This window comes from Aspergillus thermomutatus, assembly GCF_002237265.1.
Source record: "Aspergillus thermomutatus strain HMR AF 39 chromosome Unknown NODE_66, whole genome shotgun sequence".
In the NCBI taxonomy this organism is placed as follows: domain Eukaryota; kingdom Fungi; phylum Ascomycota; class Eurotiomycetes; order Eurotiales; family Aspergillaceae; genus Aspergillus; species Aspergillus thermomutatus.
In genome coordinates, this window is record NW_020798115.1 from 13,789 (window position 1) to 37,562 (window position 23,774).

At 52.8% G+C, this 23,774-nt stretch overlaps 5 protein-coding genes across 5 annotated transcripts; 2 read left to right on the top strand and 3 right to left on the bottom strand.

Annotated features, from left to right (window-relative positions):
* Positions 1-708: 708 nt before the first annotated feature.
* On the top strand, positions 709-4,614 carry CDV56_102316 (putative nuclear migration protein; the record flags this gene model as incomplete). Its single annotated transcript, XM_026755935.1, has 2 exons — positions 709-3,691; positions 3,752-4,614. The coding sequence occupies 2 exons, from the start codon at positions 709-711 to the stop codon at positions 4,612-4,614; spliced, it is 3,846 nt and encodes a 1,281-aa protein (XP_026615429.1).
* A 258-nt stretch (positions 4,615-4,872) lies between these two features.
* Positions 4,873-5,221, bottom strand: CDV56_102851 (cytochrome b5-like heme/steroid binding domain-containing protein; the record flags this gene model as incomplete). The annotated part of the gene is made up of 2 exons (XM_026756470.1): positions 4,873-4,950; positions 5,045-5,221. 2 exons carry the CDS (start codon positions 5,219-5,221, stop codon positions 4,873-4,875), a joined length of 255 nt encoding a protein of 84 aa, XP_026615430.1.
* A 563-nt stretch (positions 5,222-5,784) lies between these two features.
* Positions 5,785-9,177, bottom strand: CDV56_102967 (putative mRNA splicing factor RNA helicase (Cdc28); the record flags this gene model as incomplete). Its single annotated transcript, XM_026756586.1, has 1 exon — positions 5,785-9,177. One exon carries the CDS (start codon positions 9,175-9,177, stop codon positions 5,785-5,787), a length of 3,393 nt encoding a protein of 1,130 aa, XP_026615431.1.
* Positions 9,178-10,407: 1,230 nt separating this feature from the next.
* On the bottom strand, positions 10,408-13,698 carry CDV56_103470 (tyrosine protein kinase SWE1; the record flags this gene model as incomplete). The annotated part of the gene is made up of 2 exons (XM_026757089.1): positions 10,408-11,133; positions 11,194-13,698. The coding sequence occupies 2 exons, from the start codon at positions 13,696-13,698 to the stop codon at positions 10,408-10,410; spliced, it is 3,231 nt and encodes a 1,076-aa protein (XP_026615432.1).
* Positions 13,699-21,865: 8,167 nt separating this feature from the next.
* On the top strand, positions 21,866-23,377 carry CDV56_104613 (lysine N(6)-hydroxylase/L-ornithine N(5)-oxygenase family protein; the record flags this gene model as incomplete). The annotated part of the gene is made up of 2 exons (XM_026758232.1): positions 21,866-22,686; positions 22,744-23,377. The coding sequence occupies 2 exons, from the start codon at positions 21,866-21,868 to the stop codon at positions 23,375-23,377; spliced, it is 1,455 nt and encodes a 484-aa protein (XP_026615433.1).
* Positions 23,378-23,774: the final 397 nt, after the last annotated feature.

Sequence of the window (23,774 nt, forward strand, 5' to 3'; positions counted from 1 at the left end):
GATCTAACGGGCTCAGCTGCATGGGCTCGTCTCTTTCCATATTTTGGCTTGCTTGCAGACCGTCGCTCGCGATCTATTGACTAGATAGCCTAGCCTTCTAGTTTCGAAGGATGAGCGATTGAGTGGAAGACCGGCCGTCATCTCGCATGTAGATAGACAGTCGCTCTGCCTGCGTCGTCTGTCTCGAGTCTCGATCTTCACCCTCCCGCGCGCTGCGCGGACTCATTTCCATCCTTATCTTCCAGTCCTCATTCGATCCTCTCGCTGTTCTTGCACCAATTGATTCGGGTTCTACGTCTCCTCACATTCGCATGCTAATTCTTAATCTTTAATACCCAAGTACATAATTGACAAGTGCAAGCCCAGCCCCTCGGGGGCTCAACATTCAGGAGCTATTCTGACCTGAGGTACGAGCACGTTTACGAAAGACTAGGGAGGCTGGATGTCCTGGCTGGAATTGGCTGACTGGGCTGTCACTGCAGATTCGTTTGGCAACAATTCTTCTCGAAATTACTGCTGCTGGCCAGCGTCTTCGTTCACCTGCATCTCGACTCGCAGTCTTGAATCAGATCGACGGATGCCGTATGACTTGCTTTGACTCGGATCTGTGGGAACGGGCCCGACTGCTCTGCGTGGTCAACTTGCGATCCCCTTTGTGTTGATGGTTGAAAGCTCCGACTCGGCTGTTTCCTCTCGAAGATAGAATCCATGACCACCGACGTTCAATATCAAAGCCCTTCAGCGGCTCAGGCGTTCCCTACGCCATCCACAACGCCGCATCGGGTGCCCTCCATACATATTCGCAGCGATTCATCGCCCATCCGCTCCTCATCACCTCTTGCCCCTCACAACTTTTCCCCCGAAGGACCGAGTGACCTGGACGATGTGGCGGATGAAGATACTTTGTCACCGTTCGACCCGCGAAGATTCACGCCCACCTTACATGCCTCCTTAGTGTCGGAAATCCTCTCTCTGCGGCGGGAGGTGGAGAACAAATCCAAGGCGATCGACGTGCTGGAAAGAAGCTTGGATGAGTCCCGGAATGAGAACGACGGTCTCAATGATCGTCTGTCACGAAGCACAAAAGAGACCCGGTCTCTGAAGCATCAGTTGCAGCTCCTGGAGGGCGGTACCTCCTCAGCCTTGACCGAGCTGGCAAAAGAGCGAGACGAAGCTTTGGAGAATATCTCGGATGTACGAAGGAAGCTGGAACAGGCGCAGAAGAAGGCTCGCAGTCGAGAAGAGGAGCTCGAGCGAACCCAAAGTCTCTTAGACCGCGAAAGAGAGTCCTGGGAAGGAGAGCGTAGAAATCTCGAGCGGAAGGTCCATGTGGTTGAGGGCCGGCTGAAAGTCGTCTTGAACGAGGTTGCCGCGGCGCAAGCAGCGGCTTCCTTGCCCGCTGCATCGCCGAAGCCTGATGCCCCAGAACCAGCCAGACCATCCACCAACGAGAGGGGGAGTGATTCGACCAGTGTGCATTCCAGCAGCCAGGGACGACGTCGGACGAGTGTCACCAGTATGAGCTCCGAGGAAGACGCTGACTTTCATAATGTGCGCTATTCTGTTGTCAGCGTTGCGAATGCTCAAGACAGCAAGCCCAACGGAGTGAGTCTGGCGCAGGAGCTGGCATTCGACGAGGAGGACGAGTTCGACAATCTGCACGACGACTTTAGGCTGGATTCGCCCGAGGCGCTACCGGAGGAACGGCCGACTTCGGTCCACTCCCATGCCTCCCTGTCGATGAGCCTGAAGGCTCGAAAGATCCTTGGTCTCTCCATTGACAGTAGCATAGACGGTCATGCAGCGATTGACAGAGGCCTGAACAGTCCTGCCAAGGTTTCCTCGCCCAGATTCGGATATCAAGATGCTGGTATCCAGTACTCCCCTCCGCCGTCTCCTCAATTACCTCCTGAAAGTCCACTTGAGCATAATTCGCAGGCATTGCCACCCTCTTACCAGGCGAAGGATAGCGGTACTTCGACCTTGACTATCGACATGAAGTCGACGTCTTGTCAGACGGTCGGCAACCTGCCCAGCCCTCCGTGGACACCCCTGATCGCCGAAACACCAATGGCGGCGGGCCCCCAACAACCGGCTGCAACAGCCTCAACGTCGACGCAGACCGATCTCATTCCAGCCCCTGCGAGAGACAAACAAGATGCGATTGTAACTCCTACAAAATCAGCCCCTTCGGCGATTGAAGTTCCCATGATCGCCATCCATCCCCCCTGTTCCGAGCCTTCTTCGCCTCGAGGAAGCGTGGTTCTACCACCTCAGACGAAAACTGTCTCCTGCCAAACAAACTTCAAAACCGTCGTTGACAGTCGATCGGTTGCCATCCAGACCGAAGAGATTCGTATTGACAAGCGACCGGTCAAGTTGCCGGCCAGCTTGCTTCCCTCTGCGATTCCTGACCTGCCACTTAATGTGTCGCGTGCTCAGAGCAGTTCAGATTCGCCCATTCAACCGTATCGACCCCCGTCACCGAGGCTGAGCAGGGGTGAAACCAAACCGCCTCCACTTCCCGCCAAGGCTCCGTCGAGAGGCAAACCGCCCGCCATGGTGCAGGCGTATCCTGGAAACAACGACAACGGACCATTATCGGAGGATTCTAAATCCGACTTGAGGCGGCCCTTTAGATCCAGCAGTCTTTTTGCTGGCTTTGATGACGAAGATGACGAGGACACTCGGGAGACAACGCGAGATATCTTCACGGATGACGCGCTGCTCAATCGGCCGTTTGCTTCATACAAACTGAAAAGGGGCAAGCTGGTTTCGGCGCAGGAAGGGTCGAGCCTGGACGACGACGTACTGGCAGAAGTTGATGAGCAACTCCTCGATGCCGATTCTCATGTCCATGAGGCCCTGGAGCCGTCTGAATCGTCACCGCAGGGGCAGAGGCCAAGGGTGACAGGTTCAGGGGCAAACCAGCGGGATGGCCGGATGGCCACAAGGATCCCTAGCGGTACAGCGGCGCATCGGCGAAGGGCACGCAGCCCGAGCGAGCCGAGTATTGACAGCGGTAGCGGGGCGTCGAGCGTCGCCCCTCCCTTCCCTGTTCCAATCCGCCTCAGTTCAAGAAAATTCCCCGGCAACGGGAGCGATGGACGGCAGAGCCCGACTCCCTCAAACCCGCGCAACTTCTCCGATCGCGGACGAGCGCCCATTCTGCGGAGACCGACACTGCGTCGAGTACGTTCAGCAGCGGCCATGTCTCAATCGGAGCATCCCGAGCGGCCCACGAGCCAGTCGTCTCCGTCCTCCTATGGGCTGGAAAGCCCTCAGTATCCGCCGCTCCCATTCGATGATATTACGGCGCCTCGGGACCGAATGGCTGTCGGAGGACGGCCTTCACACCGCCCCTCTGTCTCTCGACCCTTTGCCCATGAACGGCAAGACTCGAGCGCAACGACCTCGGTCCAGCCAACCAGTGTGGTCGACGCCATCGCGCAGACCATGATCGGAGAATGGATGTACAAGTATGTTCGGCGGAGGAGATCCTTCGGAGGCGTCGGTGAGCCCAAGGACAGTTGGGAGGGCAAGAATGCCGACGAGGTATCGGCCAGTATCACCAACAGCGGAGTGCGTCACAGGCGATGGGTCTGGCTGGCGCCATACGAGCGAGCAGTCATGTGGAGCAGCAAGCAGCCCACCAGTGGTCCTGCGCTGCTAGGTAAAAGTGGCCGAAAGCGTAAGTCCTCATCTTCAAGGAGGAGTGATGGGTCGCACTGATGAGACTAACTTCCACCAGTGATCATCCAATCCGTTCTCGATGTCAAGGACGATAACCCCCTGCCCAAGGGAGCGACCATTGCCACCCCGTTCAATCGATCCATCCTGATCTTGACCCCCCAGCGCGCCCTGAAATTCACCGCCACCAGCATCGAACGGCATTACGTCTGGCTGACTGCACTCTCGTTCCTGAGCCATTCAGCAATGGGCATTCAAGACCTCGCCGCTCTGCCTCCCGTCCCGCAGGCCGAATTCGAGTCGCCGGCGCCCACCGCGACCCTGCGCCGGAACCCCATTCGTGACTCGATCCGCATCGCCAAAGGGCGCCCGCGACCCAACATCAAGGGTCGGCGCAACAAAGCACCCGCCCCGGTACCTGAACTACCCGCCAATGGGCTGGAGACCATTGACTCGATGCTCGACGCGGCCGACCCTCCGACGGTGCCTCGGTTCTCCTCCCATGCCCGCAAGCGCAGCAACACCACGCCCCGGATGCCCGTGATGCGCAGCTTTTCCAGCCAGGGGACCATGCCGTCGATCCCGTCCATTCACAGCGTGGCCACGCGCGGGGCCTCCTCGGACACTTACGTGCACCCGTCGTCGCAGGCGCACGGCCTCAACAGCGGCCGCAGCAGCTTCAGCCGACGCACGTCGGAGGCGAGCGGGCCGTCCAGCATCGGTACGGGCAACTTCTTCGACGCCATCGGCACCGTCCGCATGGAGGCGTTCATCGACCAGACCGAGTCTGTTCGGTATCGCCCGGGGACGCGGTCGCGGCATACACGCAAACCGTCGAGCCAGTGGGGATCGAGTAGTCAGCGGTTCTACGGGGAATTCTCCATGCCGGAGGACGGCGAGCCCGATCCGTTCAGAGGTTTCTAGCCGTGCGGGTTGGATTGAACTGAAATTCTGGACCGACTTCGTCTTGTATATCGTTATTACTGTATATTCCGCAAGAGATACCACTTGACGCTTGTATTTTCGCATTGGGCCGTCTTGAAGAGTTAGTCAATATGTGCATACATCTATCAGGTCATCCACCCGATCCACTTCCTCTTCCTCTTCCATAGGATATCCTCCGTAGAACCAATCCCCATCACGTCTAATCCCAACCCCATACCCCAATATATAAATCACAAATCACAGCTTCGCAGCCTCCTTCACCTCCCCAATCTTCAACTTGGGCGAATACTTCTTCAACACGCCGTCATTGTGGTACTGCAACCGCAACCCACGCACAAACATTAGCCTCATCCCTCTTCCGCAACATTCAATGTGTGTTTGTGCTTTGGAAAGCGCAAACGGAACCAACCTTCCAGAACTGCTTCGAGGCATCCTTGCCCGCAACGCGCTTCAGGATCTTCGCGCCGCCGGGGTGCTCGTCGACGAACTTGGTCACGTCGTAGACGTTGTTGTCGATGATGATGTAGAGGCCCTTGTCGGGGGTATTGTGGGATGCGACCTCGGCGGGGGTGAAGGATTGGGTCATGGTCGCTGGGATATGGTGTTGGTTTGCGGGAGGAGGAGTTGTAGGTTCGTGATCGATGGTGATGTGGAGATCTGGAGGTTGGAGATAGTAATAGATTATGGGGAGGATAGAGGTAAGTGGAGTATTGGATATGGAGCTGCCATCTGAGGTTAACCACGACAGCCGAGGTAAACCAAACCTCGCGGCCGAACCGCGGTCGGTGTCAATTCTAATGGCGGGGCGGTGATTGGTTACTCCATACTTTCACCTCATGTGTTAGGTACTGTCGAAGCACTGTATCTTTGGTATTAGACTGTATATTTTACACTCACTTATATTGCCTGTTTTAGTTAGATTCACCTGACCAGAATGTATATTTCTTCTGGTCATGTCGCTCCTTACATAGATTATCACATACATTCTTGGACATATGATGAATATGACCTAGTTTTGACCTAGCATGCTCAGATCACCAGCGTAATCATATTACCAGATTACCTGCAATCTGACAGGTACTTTTAGTGTCATGGATATCATGGATTGAAAGAAATGCTACGGCTTGAGTATATTCTAATACAATAGACTTAATCCTTGCTCTTCTCGCCGGCCGCACCCTGTCCCTTGGGCACTTTGCGGTCCAACCCCAGCGTCTCCAGGTCCTTCTTCTTGTAGTAATGCGGCGCAACCTCGACCAGCCACTCCGGCTGCAGAGGCATGTTGCTGCGCATGTACTCCTTGCTTGTCAATACCAGCTCGTAGTAAATCACCCAGCGAGGGTTGACCTCGAACAAGGTACTCGACGGGTGAAGATAGACCGTCTGGCCGTTCTTCACCGTCCGGTAACTGTCGCCGCCGCGCTGCAGCCGGGCCGCGTTCGGGAAAAAGCCTGCCGTAATCGCCTTCTGGATCGGAACGTAGTTGTTCGATCCGCACGTGCTGATGGTGACCTCGACGCGGTCGCACAGTTTCGCCAGCTGATCGCGCACGTCGCGCGCGCGCGTCAAGCTGCGCTGCTGTAGGAAGTTCTCGCGGGCCCAGATATAGCTGAAATCCGAATCCACCCACTGGTTCCAGATGTTGAGCAGCGTCAGATGGTCGCCGCCATCTTTGACGGTGAACCGGTTGCGCGCGCTGTCCGCGTGGATCTTCTTGTCCTTGGGGCGGAAGAAAAGAGCGCTGGCCTCGCCCAGCATCGACACAATGGACAACACCTCCTCCACGCAGCCGTACTTGTCCGCCGCTAGGATCGCCTTGGCCAGCATGGGGTCCGTGGGGAACTCCGCCATCTGCCGTCCAATCTTGGTCAGCTCCCCGCGGTCGTTCAGGGCCCCCAGGGCGTACAGCTGCTCCAGCGCGCGGATGATCGTCTCTGCCGGCGGCGGGTCCATAAAGTCAAAGTCGAGCAGCTGGTCGATTCCCAACGACTTGAGCATCAGAATGACACTGCTCAGGTTCGTCCGCTGAATCTCCGGCGTCGTGCTCTCTTCCAACTCGTTGTAGTAAGCCCATCGCGTGTACAATCGGAAACATTTCCCCGGCCCAACTCGACCGGCTCGACCGGCGCGCTGGTTCGCGGACGCCCGCGAGCAAGGCGTCACCACCAGACTCTCCATGCCTGTGCGCGGATTGAAGACATTCTCCTTGGCGAATCCCGGGTCGATGACGTAGACAATGCCGTCGATCGTCAAACTGGTTTCGGCGATGTTCGTGGCCAGCACGACTTTCCGCGCTTTCGGTGGTGTGGGCTCGAAGATCTTGGTCTGGAGCTCAGACGGTAGGTTGGCGTAGATGGGACATATAATCATCTCGGGGATCTTGCTCCCCAGTTTGCGCGCCGTCTCCTGTAGGCTCTGTTCGGCCGCTTCGATCTCTTCCTGACCAGTCAAGAACACCAGGATATCCCCCGGCCCCTGGCTGACATGGATCTGGAAAACGGTCGTGATGGCGGCAGCCAAATAATTGGCCTCGGGCTGCGAGGTGTAATGAATGTCCACGGGATACCGACGACCAGGAATGTTGAAGATGGGTGCGTCGTCGAAGTATTTCTGGAATTTTTGTGCGTCCATGGTCGCAGAGGAGATCAGAAGCTTCAGATCCGGCCGCGCCTTGGCGATATCTTTCAGAAGACCGCAGGCAATATCCGTAGGCACCGTTCGCTCGTGCGCCTCGTCGATCATCAGGGCCGAGTATTGGCCCAGGTCAGGCTCGGTTAACAGCTCACGCAGCAGCATACCATCGGTCATGTACTTGAGCACCGTCTTGTCGCTCGTGTTGTCCTCGAAGCGGATGGCATAGCCGACTTCGTTGCCCAGCTTCACTCCCATCTCTTCGGCCACACGAGCCGCAACACTCATGGCGGCCACCCGTCGCGGTTGTGTACATCCCACCTTCATGCCATTCTTGGTGAAACCGGCCTCGTGAAGGTACTGCGGGAGCTGGGTGGTCTTGCCGGACCCGGTCTCTCCCACAATGATCAGTACCTGGTGATCATGCACCGCCTGAATGATCTGCTCCCGGAACTGGTAGATGGGCAGGCTCTTCCGTGTCTCCTCGATCGAGGCCGCTTTCTTCTCCGCCGCGTCCAGCTTCTCCTGAAGCAGCCGCTGCTCCTGCGTTAATGGTTTGCGGGTCCCCTCGAGCTTGGTGTCCACGACGAAATTGATCTTCTGTGAGTCGTCAAAGACATACTCGTAGTCGCCCTCGTCCACGAATTCCGCCCGTTTGATCTGCGCCTTGGCCTTGGCCGTCTGCTCCATCTCCCATTCCTCGTGCTCGGTGACGAACCGTTCCTGGCCGTGCTCATCACGGTCCACATATCGCTTGTACAGCGCCTCCTCTTTCTTCTTGCGATCAATCTTGCCTTTCTCCGTGATGTAGTCCTCCGGCATCATATACCCGTCGCGGTGGTCGTCGATCCGTAAGCGCTCCTCCGCGATCCGCAGCACCTCCCGGTTGCGCGCAAATTCTTCCTTCTCTCGGCGGGTCAGATTGGGATTCTCACGCAGCTCGACCGTCTCCTCTGCGACCTGCCGCCGCAGCAGCGCCAGCCGCTCCGTCTCTCGCTTCTTGAGATACTCCTGCCGAGACCGCAGCCGCAGATCAGGCATGACGGCCGCCCGCGCCGCAGCATCGTCCGCCAAAGCCCGCCGTCGCGCCGCCTCACTCGTTCTCGTCCGGTCCTCGACGATCTTCTTGCTCTTGCTATCCTCCTTCTTAGCCAGACGCCTGGCGAACTCGTCCCGTTCCTCCAAGTCCCGCTTGCGCTCCAACTCCTTCTTCGTCTCCGCATCTAATTCATCGGATGCCGTGGACCGAGGCGACGCCGACCCATCCTGCAGCCGCGTGCGCTTCGGCGGCGATTCATCATAGCCCCGCCCCTCTTCCTCCCCATCCTCATGGTCGTCCGGGATCTCCTCGTCGCCCCACCGATCCTCAAAATCATCCACAGCCCGTCTACGCAGTTTCTTCGAGCGCTGCCGCTCTCGACTGCCCTCATCGCGGCTACGGCTGCGGTCGCGTTTCCGGCGACTCTCCTCCTTCTCCCACCGACCGCGACCGCCCCGCTCATCCTCCCGGCCTCGACTCCGGTCCTTGTCCTTGTCCTTGTCCTTGTCTCGGCGTCTCTGCTTGTCGCGCTCCGCCTCGACGTTCTGCGGCGCCAGCGAGCTCGCCGTGTCCGCCAGATCGGGCCCCATATCAACTAATCGGTATTTCTTCTTCGACGCGGCATCGCTGCGGTCCCGTCCCGGCGCGCTACCGGATACGGGCGCTTCCTTCTTGCCTGCGCGTCGATAGAGCTCCGCACAGAATGAGCTGACTTCATCGGCGTTTCCGTCGAGGAAGGGGAGGAGTTTGTCCTGTAATGAGGTCGCGGATTTGGCTGTACTGGCGGTGGCGAGGACGAAGTCGACGATGGTGGGATCCGAAGCGCCTGTCAGGCGGATCAGGGAGTCAGATACAAAGGTTTTGTGATCCATTGCTGTGTTCGACTATCGGTGTGGATGCTAGGGAGATTGTAGCTGGGTGAATGCGTTCAACGTGTTGCAACCTTTTTGGAGCTCCTTGCTCTAGTAGATGCTATCGCACATGATTGGGCTGTTCAGGAGCCAAAACAGAGAATAGCCCGTGATAGAATTTAAGGGTGCAGAAGAAGCAGAAGTTCCAACAAAAACAGCATGACAGAGGGACCAACGGCCTTGGGATAGTTGTCGGAGCGGAGGTCGCGAAAATCCACGCGGAAGGTCAAGCTGCGGCGCCAAGAAGTCGGGCAGTGGCGAGAACAGCAGATGCACAGAGTATGCTGATTCTCGTCCATTACCTCTGGTATAGGGTACGGTTTTTATCTTAGAAGCTCAAAGAATGTCTGAATCAAGGTAAGGAGATTTAGTATGTTCTCATTCTATCTACCACCAATTGTTGCGTCCAGACTCAACACGTATAAATCACAAGTATTACCCAGTTCTCAAGCCCGCTTGATCCCATATCGGCTGGTCAGTCCATGCTTCCCAAGGACTGCAATTGGAAAATAAAATCAGAGAAAAATAATGACAGTGAGTGAAGAGAAGATTCAGCCGAATGGAGATGGGGTCACAAATGTAGGAAAGGTTCATTCATCATCATCAACGCCCAAGGATCCACTGCACTCCGATTCACTCCAACAAAGGAAAGAAGGAAAGAGATAAAAAGTTCAAATCACAGGACCGACTGCTCGCTACTCCCTCGAATGGTATCCTTGCTCAATATCCCACTGACAATGCGAGGTGGGGAAAAATAGATGAGATCAATGGCTTCAGATGTTGCAAGGATAAAAAAAACAAAAACAGGTTCATCATACACGGCAGGGAATCCAATCATGCAGGACATTGGTACATCTCGAAAAGAAAACAGGCGGCATCAGACGCTAAATCAGACTCTGACAAAGGAAAAAGATTCTTGAACGAGCGAAAAGTGACTTATACACGAGTCTAGGTCGAATCCTGAAGCCGTATTCGACCACATAATTTGAGTGGCGAGGAGTTGATATGCACAGGGAGGTACCCTTCTTGATTCAAAAGAGGAAGAGGGAAGCGCATTCGATCGTAGAGAAGAAGACGGCGTTCGGAAAATCAAGATCGAACCCTTGATGCTGCTCGAACATCAATATGGTACGAAGTGTTACGAGCGAAAATGAGAATGCACCAATTCCGTTATACATCCAGAATTCCAGGTCACACGTCGATCATTTCGGCATCTTCAGCCAGGATCTCATCCGCAGGGCCCCAGTTGCCTTCATAGACCGTGGCCCCAGCACGGCGTCGACGTTCCACGAATTGGACCCCATGGGTTTCCAGGACCTGATCCGCTGTGGGCCGGTCAGAAGGATCGGGTGAAATCATCCACCGGACGATCTTGTCCAAGGCTTGCTCGTGGCTCGCATCGATCATGAAGCTAGGAGGATTGACAAGCTCCCCACTGCGCGCCAGAGGCACTGCCTCACGGGGGCGGATGTTCAGGAAACTATCTTCCCCATAATCGTCGTCGCCCAGGTCCGAGGCGCAAAGTTCCTCGAATGACGGCTCCTCCGAGATGGGATTTCCGGAAGCGTCGCGGAAGATGCTGGTCTCGGAGCTCCAGGTCAAGCTGGGCACGTCACTCATATCACCGTTCCGAAGCTTCTGCCATGAGAGACCATTATCGGGAAGTTCCACATTGCCCGCAATCTCGAACATTATCAGGCCCAGCGAGAATATATCGGCAGGTTTATCGAAGCGGCCCATCAGAATTTCAGGGCCGATGTATTCGCGATCCCCTTCACCCTCTATACCATCTTCCGCAGGCCATCTTGTTGCCATGCCAAAGTCGGCAATCTTCAAGACACCCTCGAAGGTAATAAGGATGTTTGCCGGCTTGAGATCCAGATGAATGAAGCCGGAGTCATGGATATGCTTCAGACCCTGCTGGAGGTTAGCTCTTGCCGATCATAAACAGGAAACATATACAGGTGTTCGACATACCAAGGACAATTCTAGCAAGATCTTCCAGATCCGGAAATCATCCAATCTCGCCTTGAGGCCAACCTGAGCAAGGAAAACATCCAGGCTACCTTCCTCGCAAAATTCCGTCTGAATGTACAGATGACCGCTGTCTTCCCAACTGTCCACGAACGAGATCACATGGTCCGAGTTGGTAAGGGCTTTTAGTACATCCACCTCACGGATGCGGCGTTCACGGTCTTTCAGGCCGGCATACGGCTGTTTCGCTTTCTTGACTGCCCACACCCGTGCAGGCAGTGCCTCAGGAGACTTGGCCCCATTCGGGAGAGAAAATATGGATGATAGTGACATTTCATGAGCCTGGGCCACGCGATAGACCTGGGAAAATTCTCCAGTTCCCACAAGCTCTACCTGTTCAAAGCGAGAGGTCAAGCTTGGGTCCACATCTGGGGCGTGGTAGCCGCTCAATGAGAGGCTAGGTCGCTTTCCCGATTGCATGAAAGAATCACGTGGGCCAGTGGGGGTTGCTGGCAAGTCCGAAGAGTTGAAGTCCGGCTGCAGTGGGTGCTGGTCGTTGGGTGCGGAAATAGACAGACCACTGGGATCTGGAGGGAAGAGGTGATCCTGAGGTGTGCGAGGGGACCCACGCTGGAACCTGTCATGTAGAGGACTCGAGTTGTTTCCAAGTGCTTCGGATAGTCTTTCCAAGGATGCAATCTGCTGGGTGGCCGGCGGATAGGTTCGAGAGGGGAAGAAAGTTTGCTTCGTTGGAGTCGGCGGAAGATCGTATTCACTCAATGGCTGGCTGTCCGGCTGAGCGCAGGGTGACTGAGACTGCGTCAGCTCATCACCATCTACGCTCACGAAGCTGCCACGACGCGAGAGATCTGGCTTGTTAAATGTGTTCCCAAAGATACCCATGCCCCGTGCGAAAGGTCCCGGCTTGGGACGCGCGCTGGGGGGATTGGACGGGGAGGGAGGCACGGCATCTGCTTGCGGCATCAATCGAGGGCGTTCCCACTCGGGCAGCGGCTTCTGCCCCGTGGGGAACAGATTGATGGGTCGCTTGCAAGGGGTATCAGGCATGTTCTTGTTGAAACCGAGCACGTTCTGATGATCTTCTGCGTTACGATTTTTCTTCGAGATTAGACCCGTTGACATGAAGGCGGCCGGAAGAGGCTTGACCAGCTTGTAGTTCTCCGGTGTCGCGAACGAGTCGACGGAGGATGTCGAGTCCTCACGGCTTAGGTGTCGTACGGCACCAGGTCGTGTGGCACCCGCAGGAAGAGATTTGGAGAAATCGAAAACACCGCGCGGCCGCTCAGACTTATGCATGGGCTCATGAGTAGGCGAGTCATCTGCCAAACTTGAATTGGACGAGGACTGTGTAATAGTTCTGGAAAGCGGATGCGCTGCGGGACGCACTTGTCCGGCACCCCCGGCACCATGCGATGAGAAGAGAGGGCTGACCGGTGCCGGTCGAGGAGAAAAGAGACCCTCGCGACCCGGCTGGAAGAGGTTACCGTCCAGTGACATGCGCGGCCGGACGGTCATGGGAGAACCTGGGTCTATCGTCTCGGTTGTTTCGCCTATGTTTCTGGGGCGAGAGAAGAGGGAGCGTTCGGTTTGGCGTTGTTGTAGTGTCGAGCGACGGAGAGATGAAGAACGTTTGGGAATGGTGTTGAACGGGCTACCGAAAGGCGGGACGAGTGAAGGGAAAGACGGCGTATCAGTGACAGCTGGGGTTTCTGCAGCAAAAACTTCAACAGTGCTGGAGGGGGGGCCCTCGTTGTCGAAGATGCTGAATTCGCCCGTGTAGTTGGCGGCGTGAACACTCCGTCTCTTGGCCGAAGGACTGCCCCGTGATGCTCGGTCGAGGTTCATAATGCCGTCGCTACGTTTTAACGGGCTTACGGTAGCAAATGAACCAAAAGTCCCACTGCGTCGTTTCTCGATCCGAGATAGTGTCGGCCGCGGTGCAGGTGTGTTTTCTGCGCAAGTCGAAGCCTCGTTCAGTAACGTGTCTTCAGAGACATTGTTATCAGACTGGACGTCAAGCGCCGGAGTCGTAGGTGTGTTCTCGGCGCCGATTGGCGATATTGCCATGATTGGAGCCGGCTGCGCAGGCTTGGCATTCCCTTGGTCTGTCGAGATGTTGAGGGCGCGCTTGACGGGACTTCGCGGTGATGTTCGCGCCCGTCGCATGACAGGCCTCGTGATTTTGGCGCTGGGTGGGTACGGAAGCGCGAACGGAGATGGATGGGATGTACTGGGGAATAGTACAAAGTTGCTCTGTGTGGATCGTCGCGATGGTGAAAGGGGGGACGAGATAAATGGCGCGCTTTTCGATGGCGAGTGACTTCGTGACGCAAGAATGGTAAAATTGGAGCTCTTCGAAGGGGATCGCGATAATGACCGGCGCAACTGTCTGATGGCGGAGCTTGCATCAACATGATGAATCCCCGAGTGTGAGGGCAAGTGCAGCGTGCCACCCGCATCGCGATGCGGTGAGAATGTTGCTACCATTTTGGAAATATCTGCTGCAACTGTGATCGCGCTTAAGTGATAGCGTAGGTTGCTTTAAAGGAGGAAGGACGAGATACGCTCTGAATGGTTGTGATGGTGATGATGCCGCGATGAAAGGAGCAATCACCTCAAAGACTGAAACCAGGCCGCGACAGGCGTTCGCAACAACAAAGCAATGGGAGGAGAGGGCGCCGGTGGCGGTGCTGTTGTCCTCGTGTCTGAGCTGCAGGTGAGACGAGTCGACAGCAGTGGAATGCTGCGAGCCTTGGGCAAAGCAAACAACAGCTATTGTTTCAAAGCGGGACAAACAGTATCAACAATGCGAAACAAGTGACGGGTGGCACTTCACCAACTCATGGCGAGCACCAAGTCCTGAGAGTACTTGGCAATCTCCCATTCAACCCCCCAAGGGAAGTGTGGCAGAAGGGAAATCAAAAGGCACGAAAAGAGTGTTGAGCCTCCTTTGTGCCCACTGTAGCACTGGGACCACACGCCTGAAACACTCGGTAGTATTTCCGTTCCCTTTTCCAGGAGCGTTTTGGAGCGCAACCAAAGGGCAAAGGAATGTTTCGGAGTGACAACAGAACGTCAGAGAAGCAAGCGCGACGCGAACAGGCGCAAGAGCGGCTGGCAAGAGGTACAGGCGCGAATAATGCACAACAATGACGAACACCCAAGGGCGCGAGAATATGCGAAGAGTTCAAGACGACGAAAGGGCGGATTTGACTGATTGAAGGGGAGTTGACGGCAGCAATATGGTTCTCCCTTGAGTCTCCCTTCCTTTAAACGTTGAATTGTCCCCTCTTTAAAGCAGACGAGCAGGGCGCACAAGGGGTCGAGAGATTGGGAGCGTCCCGAAGGAGGAAAAGACGCCAGACTCTAGAGCCTCCAGACAGCCACGCGAAGGCAAATCCAAGGTCGACTGGTCGGGAGAGAGGGGGGCGCGAAGGAAGGGATGAGCTGATGGAGTCGATGGACGGAGGGGTGGACACTGGTCGATAGACGGAAGTTGCGGTATGCAGAGTCAAAGCCCAATAAATCATCCGAAGGGGGGAGGGGAGGGGGGATCTGATATGGTGGGTTAAAAAGGCTGTGGGTTCCTCTTTCCGTTTGGATGAGTCTGACGACAGTAGTTGTGGTCTTTGTCCTGGACGATCAAAGCTAGGTAGGTAGGTAGTTTTGTTGAGGATAGAGAGTTTAAGGGGAGGCGAAAAAAAGTTTCAGGTACGTGAGCCTGTGCCAGGCACCGTCAATCGTCAGTCCGTCAGCCTACTAAGGTAGTAGGAGGAGTTGTGAGAGGATTGGAGTACCTACTGGGGATTCGCCCCCATCTCCAGCCAATCCTCAGGCGGGACTCGATGTTTTCGGTCTCGCACGCGCAGCGCGTCGTTTGTTGTTGACTGTCTGCCCGTTTGGGGTTTAGCGCCGGGAGCGTCACGCGTATCCCCCTCCCCGCCCCAAGGGTTCCGTGGATCATACGATACAATACGATATCCAGATAGGTACGGATACACAACAACAACTACCTACCTTACCTAGGTAGTCAACAACACCACTAATTTGATTCTTATTCTCAATGGAAATATTCTATAATGGAAACAAGCTCAATTCCGCAAATAATGGTGTTTCGGTTTGATTATTGTCAAAATAGCGTCGATAAAGTCCCCTTGATCTACATGGTATCAGGGCTGATACCGGAGAATGATGGCAATAATGACTTCAATTATGGTCCCTGCTCCGTCCTATCGATAATGTTGATAAGACGGACACGCGGGGGTTCTACACAGGTCCTGGATTACAGGGATGGTTGTGATTCCAGTAAGTTGCCACTTCTTTGCTTTTCTCCCTTGCATGTGCTGGAGATTAACCTACACCAACACCTTGATCAGGGCGATCGAATCAGTATTTTGGTGGTCAGTGTACTCAGTAAGGTACTCAGTCGCACGGTCTATGTTTGTTTACCAGAATCCCGTCGCCACTGTGTTCAGATTACCGCAATGGGTAATCTTAGGCAGAGTCAGTGGCGCGATCTTACTACTGTTCTCATACCATCATACGGAGTACGTACCTCTTTCCGCCTTTCCTCCTCTGTAGGGCTGTGGGTATATCCTACAGCGTCCATAGTAAGGCCTTGCTGTGATTCCAAGGGTTCTACTCACTGCATGAGAACCTTACTCCATACATGATACAAGGAATCGACCATGTCCAACATCGCCAGCAGATTATACTAGGAAAATATATATGGTCTCCCGCCGTTCCTTGTCGCAAAAAAATCAATGGGACGCTGATTTCACGGGATAGCTATATGCTAGGAAACATATCAGTAGTAGTGGTAGTAATACTAAGATAGGTAGGTGTGTGATTGCTTCACCGTCGGCGGAAAGCAAAGGATGATCAAAAAAAAACCAAAGGGGAATAGCGCACAAACGGATTCGACCATGGCACATTGCAAAAGAAAAGGAGTGCAGAGAGTGGGTCGAATGCTATACCCAAGCCACTCGACCACAAGGCCATGTTTATAGCAAGCATTCAGGTCTACAGTCTATATCTCACATTCCTTAGAGATTGACCAAAGTCGAGGTCGTGCACAATCGAGTTTTATCGTTATTCTCTAGATAAGTTGTAGGTACTCGGTACTAATTACTAGTAGCCCGCATGCAGATGAGAATTAAGTGTTGGGAGAAGATGCTTCAAAGCTAACGTCATATCCCCCTTATTGTTCTATCAGTACCCAAACATCATCAAGAAGCAGCTGCGCGGCCCACATGAGAAGAAAATAAAAGAAAGAACATGTCCGAGCTAACCACAGCCTTTTGGATGGTGAAACCCTACAGAGTATGTAAAAAAAAAAACTGTGCTTCTCTTTGAGCATGTCTTCCAGCCGAGTGCCATACCCAAGCCACTCGACTACCAGAGTAGGGGCCATGTATACTTGGGGGGGCTTAGTTCGGTATATCTGGCATGGACCATCAAGGTATTGTTTTCTTGTCCGGCATAGTACCTATGTTGACTTCGTGCCCTGGGAGTACGGAGTACCAGTGATACCCCTCTATCCACGTGTTTTGGCCTCTACCGTTATCCAAGGTAGATACGGGGTACAACCTTACTGATCTTGACACGTCCAACGCACCCTGAGAGGGAATATCATGTAAAACCAACAGTATTGCCACGTCCTGCTCACTGATACGATCAACCATGATTGCCAATGGTCTGCACAGGATATACCAAATATTGACTCGAAACTTGGAGTAACTTGGCACTCGGTCAGAGTCCTCCGTCTCTTCCCTTGCTTACCTTTCCTACATACAGGGTTATCGACTTATCCCCCACAGATGATCGCCAACGGATCTGCTGCATCCCGATTCATTGAAACTTTGTCTCCAAGGCCGACTTTGGGGGTCAATGCCCAAGATGATCAGCGCAGTCCGCCTCAGGCTCCCAAGGCTTTTATCAGTACGTACAGTGTCCATGATCATATCTATGGTTATCGTTATCATGTTGATGCAGGTGGTATTGATTGCGCTTCATCACATCTCTGCGATCATTTCACAGATTTAACCTACTGTATATATCCCGAATCTCTACTGGATTTATTACTGCTGGATACCTATATATATTTTATGGCTGCAATTCCATGTTAAGCATTTGTCAGGTAGAACCTTGCAACTCTCAATATTTGACAATCAAGGCCAACACCTGAACCCAATCTGCCAATATCGTCGACCCTTGATTGAATTTATTGAGAGTGAGGGATGGCATCCCTCTCTGGAGGCCAAACGCCCAAAAAAGTCTCCGTGACTAAGCAAGAATATCATTTTAAGTAGACTTTCGAGCCAAGACCCCTTGCACCAGCCTCATCGTCAGAGCTCAATCTTGTTATCTCTTGCCGAATCCTTTGGAAGGTGCTCTGTATCAGGCTGGCTGGATTTAGATACTTCGGCTCTCTGGTCCGAACACCCCAGAGCTAATCTGTTGGTCACGACTCGCCACCTTCCCATTAACGTTGACTGAATATGATACGTCCCATTAGCATCCGGCATCGCACTGATTCCTATCCTGCTGCACGGGATGTCCGATAAACAAGTCCACTTTTCCTGGATACGCCCTTTATTCGTTTCATCCTGTTTCTAGTGCCATCACGAACACCAGAGGTTACCGCTTTGGGAATTGAAGATGCTTGTGGAGCGATGTCCATTCTTCAGGTTGACCAACTGGGATGGTTCTGAGGAGCGATGGGCTCAACCGAGGCCCTTGATCCCCCTTGATTTCGTCATTGACCTGCGGGATTTCTGGAAGCCGCCCAAAACTGATGCAGTTGTCCAGTGTAACGCAGTTCACGCTGCAATTCCCCACGGTGGAGTGCGGACGGTATGTTCGACTCAACTGATGTCATTTGAGTTTTCCTGGGTTTTCTAGGCAGCAGGTAGAGTCATGTCATCCCTATGCCCATTGCCAGTTGTCAATAGGCAAGTGAACTTTGTTTAGTCTGGGTGCAATGAGATCAGACAGTGCGTCCGTGGCATGCAATCGATCCGCAAGATACAGATCAACCACTGAATGGCCTGGTTTCTTCGCGTCGTAGCTTTATTTCTCATCAACAAAATTCCAAAAGGAATTCAATCCTCGATTTCCAGAACGACAGAGTGGACGTGAAGATTCTCGCATTTGGTAAACACTCTCACTTCCGACACTTTGGCCCAAAGGCACTGTGGCATGTGGATCATAGGATGACGGCCCATCACTGTCACCAGCTCTGAGCAGAAAATTCAGACAAAACTCTCTTCGACTAGACGTGGGAGTTGTGACCTCCCAAAGTCCACATAGTGCACAGATTAGTCCTTTGAACCAGCGGCGAGGCGTTATTGTCATCACAGAATGCGGCTATGACTCCAATGTCCTCGACCAACGGCACAGTACAGCGTATGGTAGATCTCAAGCATTCTGTACTTCCGGAAACTTCAGCCATGCATGCAGAACTGTAGAGAAAGTGCTACGGAGGAAATGCATCACTAGCGAATCAACAAAGTTATTCATCAGGCACATACTAATGGAAATGTCCGCGAGCCACGTAGTAGAAGCTGAAGTAGTAAATCATCGATCAAGACTTTCATGAGAGATGATGATTGTGCCAAAATGTTGCAGAAATTTTGTTTCGACTTGTTCCACATCGGAGTTATCGACGTTAGCAATACTGCTACGCCACTTCAACCTGGCGACTATTCGGTCTTCAGCTGAGGTCTCCCAACACTGTGTCTCAGAATCATCTGACTTGAGACCTGCGACTTGCTTTTATGCTGCAGACCTTGCATATGTCGATAATATTGAGCCTAAAGCGGCCATACTGACCCTGATTAGCTCATGACCTTTGTTGGCCAGAAGCCGTTGTATTTTCCAAAGCGTCCAGGGACCGCTGATAACACTCATGCAGAGAATATCAAACTCTCTTTGCAAAAGCATTCGACAGGCGCTGAGGGAGGTCGATGTGAGTCATCGGGGGCGGGTGAAGTTTCCAATGTAGGCTCCCGAAGAGCATGCCCGCGTGCAGGAGGGACACAAGCTCTCGTTATCCAGCCCAATTATTGCTTGAGAGCGCTGGCATCAAAGCGACGATGGGAGTACCAAAGCCCTCGTTTCGAGACCGGCGAACATCCTGAAAGGCACGTGTGGGAGACATGGCCTGCACAGGATTGGTATAAATTGTCCCGCATCTCTGGAAGTTCTCTCATGACTCTCCAAGCGTTAGGGATACCATTAACGACTGCCGCAGCATTGATAATTCCTTAACTTCCTTACATCTAGAGCATCTCTCATGAGGACACTCGGCGACACTTCCGCAGAAAGCCGCTTTCAGGCAACAGTTGGGGTGGGCTAAATCCAGAGTTCATCTGAACACCGTGAAAGTGGGAGGGCTATTATTGTCCTTCAATGCACATATGTAGATTCGATGTATTATAAATGGAGATAAGAGGACAATAAGTCAACAATTCAATTATCGATGTCAAGATCAAAGAAAGGATAATAATAATAGGCTCAATCCCCTTTGTTGGCGGGAGGAGGTGATTAGATCTGATAAGAGACGGCAAGGCCAAGCTCCAAGTTATATCCGAGAGTTCGGTACGGAGTACATAGTCATTGACTAACCCGTCATGGATTATGGCATCCAACGGGTCAAGCGCGCCACTTAGATGAAATGTGGAATGTATCCTGTATTCATTCGGTCACCGGAGGCAGAAGTTTTCTCTTCGTCTGTCGGCTGGAAACCTATGGTAGGGTGTGACATTCTCTTGGTATGCTAAGGCGGGGCATAAAGGTGGGGGATATTTAACATTGTTGTCGAGATTGCTGGGCTGCACCATCGCTTATTTGACCTGGTCAGTAATCATTATGCCCTTCCGACGAGAATAATCCGCTGATTCCAGGTGCTCTTCTCTCTGGCAGAAGATCAAGCTAGTGAGGGGTATTTAAGCCTATATATTGGAAGCCAACGATTTCTGTACATGAGTCAAAGCTAGTTAGATTCAGACCTAATAGTTTTGGTACTCTGCTTGGGATTCCCATTGATTGTATTGAAGTCGGGACTATTTTCGTTTTTCTTGGACTATCTATACTCTAATGCCTGCCATGATCATCATTCATCAACACTCCCAATCGTGATGTGCAGATGCTATGATGTGGGGGGCCTCTCCCCTGAATCGAAAGTCAAAGTATCTCTACCATCTGAAGTGAACTTTGATGCAATCTCGGATCATCTTACATGAAATAAAATCTCATGGAAAACCATCTCACTGCCAGGTAGCAATTCCACCCTCATACCTTTACGTTTAATCTCTTAGACGGGTGGACATCTCTTGGCACCTTCAACAAAAGTAAAAGAGGATGACGTATGTAGGTTAATACACGCCTGTTCCTGAATTACAAGCAGTACAGAGTACGGAGTACTATGGAGGTACCTACCTGCCTACTACCTTAGGTGCGCAGGCTTTACAATAATGGAAATATAGTCAATATTCTTCTGTTCCTGAGTACCTGTACCTCTGAATGTAAGCCTAGGTATACCTGGTAAGGCATATGTAGGTACCCCGCCATGGCTGCAAAACACAAAAAAAAAAAAAAGCTAGGCACCTAAACATGGCTGCGGTGGCTTTGGGCACAGATGGATGCACTACTTCCTACTGCCAGCTGCAAGTCCAACTTGCGCATCCATTTTGTCTCCTTTGCATCGAATGATTACATTATATCTATGTCTACTTCCATAAATGCTAAAAGCAACGTTATTACTCCGTAGTAACATTGTACCAGCCTTTTCCCGACATCGGGCCAGTGCGGATCTAATCTTGCTGGATCCATCATCCCACTTTCAGTCCGCAGCCGTCGTCAAAGGGTTCCTGACTCCTGAGACTACTATCTGCTATAATGGGCTGCCTGAGGCCAGTCATCAGAGCTGCAGAGGCTCAATTTTCAACCAAGTACGCATCGATCTATATGCAGATTTCAGGTCATTTCTGAAAAAGTCCGACACTATCCTCCTTCTAACATGTAGCCACTATTGCTTCTGTCATTGAGCCCTCTTTCTTCATCAATGACCAGCTCTAGGATGTGGAACCGAGGACGAATCCCGGCCCGCTGTCAAGAGCACCACACCTAGCATCAACCTGCTTTTTTGATGTCCATGGATCCGCTGTAGGAGAATCTAGTTTTCTAGTCTAGTCTAGTAATGTAATAATAGCCATTCTTCAACTTTTGTGGCTTTCTTCTTCCCTTCCGAAAATTACCAGAAAATGGCCATGCAAAAGTAATGACGCTACGCTATTTCTTATGAAATTTACTTAGAACATGTTATATGCGTCCCAGCCTACCCACCGTCAATATATTCTCCAAACTCAATAACTTTTTTCCCCTCGTCTTTACCTGATGATCATCTATTTATATTAAATCATCTGCTCCTCCCACAGCTCTCCGGTCATTTTCGAGATCGCCACTTCGCAAGTTCCTGGCTTGCTTCCATCTGGAAAACCATCTTCCCTTTGCCTCCTTCCCCGCCTCAGTGGTAAACTCAACCCACCCGTTATAGGTACCTACATCTTGCTTTCTTTTCTTTCCTGTACGATCTTGATCTATGGAATCCGTTGTACGGAAGTCAGAATCGAGCTACTTTGGTGTGCGCAACATGCAACCCGAGCAGCGTCTTTCTTGGGATCCTCCTCGGTTGAGGTCAACACCCCAGGATGAGCTTCATGATCTCCTGTGTGTCGGGTTCGGACCCGCGTCCCTGGCCATTGCGATCGCTTTGCATGATGCTCTGGACCCTCGACTGAACAAGTCTGCTTCCAATATCAATGCGCAGCCCAAGATCTGCTTCCTGGAGCGCCAGAAGCAGTTTGCGTGGCACTCGGGCATGCTGGTCCCCGGTTCCAAGATGCAGATCTCCTTCATCAAGGATCTGGCGACTCTCCGGGACCCCCGCAGCAATTTCACATTTCTCAACTACCTCCACCAGAAGGGCCGTCTGATTCACTTCACTAACCTGAGCACTTTTCTTCCGGCTCGGTTGGAGTTCGAGGATTACATGCGTTGGTGTGCGCAGCAATTTTCGGATGTGGTGGCTTACGGTGAAGAGGTGGTCGAGGTGATTCCCGGAAAGTCTGATCCCAGCAGCTCGGTGGTCGACTTCTTCATCGTTCGGTCGCGTAACGTTGAGACGGGCGAGATTAGTGTTCGGAGGGCCCGCAAGTTGGTTGTTGCTATCGGAGGCACCGCCAAGATGCCTCCTGGATTGCCGCAGGATCCTCGGATTATGCACTCGTCCCAATACTGCACAATGCTGCCGGCCCTTTTGAAGGATGAGTCGAAGGCTTACAACATTGCCGTTCTGGGAAGTGGCCAGAGTGCTGCGGAGATTTTCCATGATCTTCAGAAGAGGTATCCCAACTCACGAACAACGCTAATCATGCGGGATTCTGCGATGCGGCCCAGCGACGATTCGCCTTTGTGAGTTGACTCTCAAGGAAACAATATTTCGCTTTTCATTTACTGACGTATGTCTAGTGTGAATGAGATCTTCAATCCCGAACGAGTCGACAAGTTTTACAGCAAATCTGCCACAGAACGCCAGCGCTCTCTGGCCGCCGACAAGGCCACCAACTACAGTGTTGTGCGCTTGGAATTGATTGAGGAGATCTACAACGACATGTACCTGCAGAGGGTCAAGAATCCAGACGAAACTCAGTGGCAGCACCGCATCCTCCCAGAACGCAAGATCACACGGATCGAGCACCATGGCCCTCAGAGTCGGATGCGCATCCACCTCAAGTCATCCAAGCCCGAGTCGGAAGGCGCAGCAAACGGTGTCAAAGAAACACTGGAGGTAGACGCTCTCATGGTCGCTACGGGCTACTATCGCAACGCGCACGAGCGGCTCCTGAGCAAGGTTCAGCACCTTCGGCCTACGGGACAGGATCAGTGGAACCCCCGTCGAGATTACCAGGTTGAGATGGACCCGAGCAAGGTCAGCCCACAGGCCGGCATCTGGCTTCAAGGTTGCAATGAGCGAACGCATGGCCTGAGTGACAGTTTGCTGTCTGTGCTGGCTGTTCGTGGTGGCGAGATGATCCAATCGATTTTTGGAGACCAGCTCGAAGGAGCGGCGGTGCAGGACATCCGGCTCCGAGCCATGCTGTAAGAAAAAAAAAAAAAAAAGCGATATGAGGGAAAGGAAAAAGTGGAGGAAAAGCAGAATCGCATCAGTGACTGTTTGGAGGCGTTACACTAAGCGAATGCCAAGGTCATTTCTCTGACAACACGAAATGGACTCGGGAAGACGGAACAGAAAGGAGGACCCGAAGCATGACATCGGATCCTACTCTCCGACATTGATACAGTATGCATTGCTTGAATTTTTCTTGATCATCAATTGTGATTATGACTACCATATACACTATTCCGGCGCAGTCAAGAGCTTGGGTTCATTCAGCATTGATGTAATGTTTTCATAGAGAAGTTGGAATACATATGTGGGTTGTGCTTGAAACTCCGTATTTTCTGAATTTTCGTATGTACTAGAGAGGTACCAGCAAATG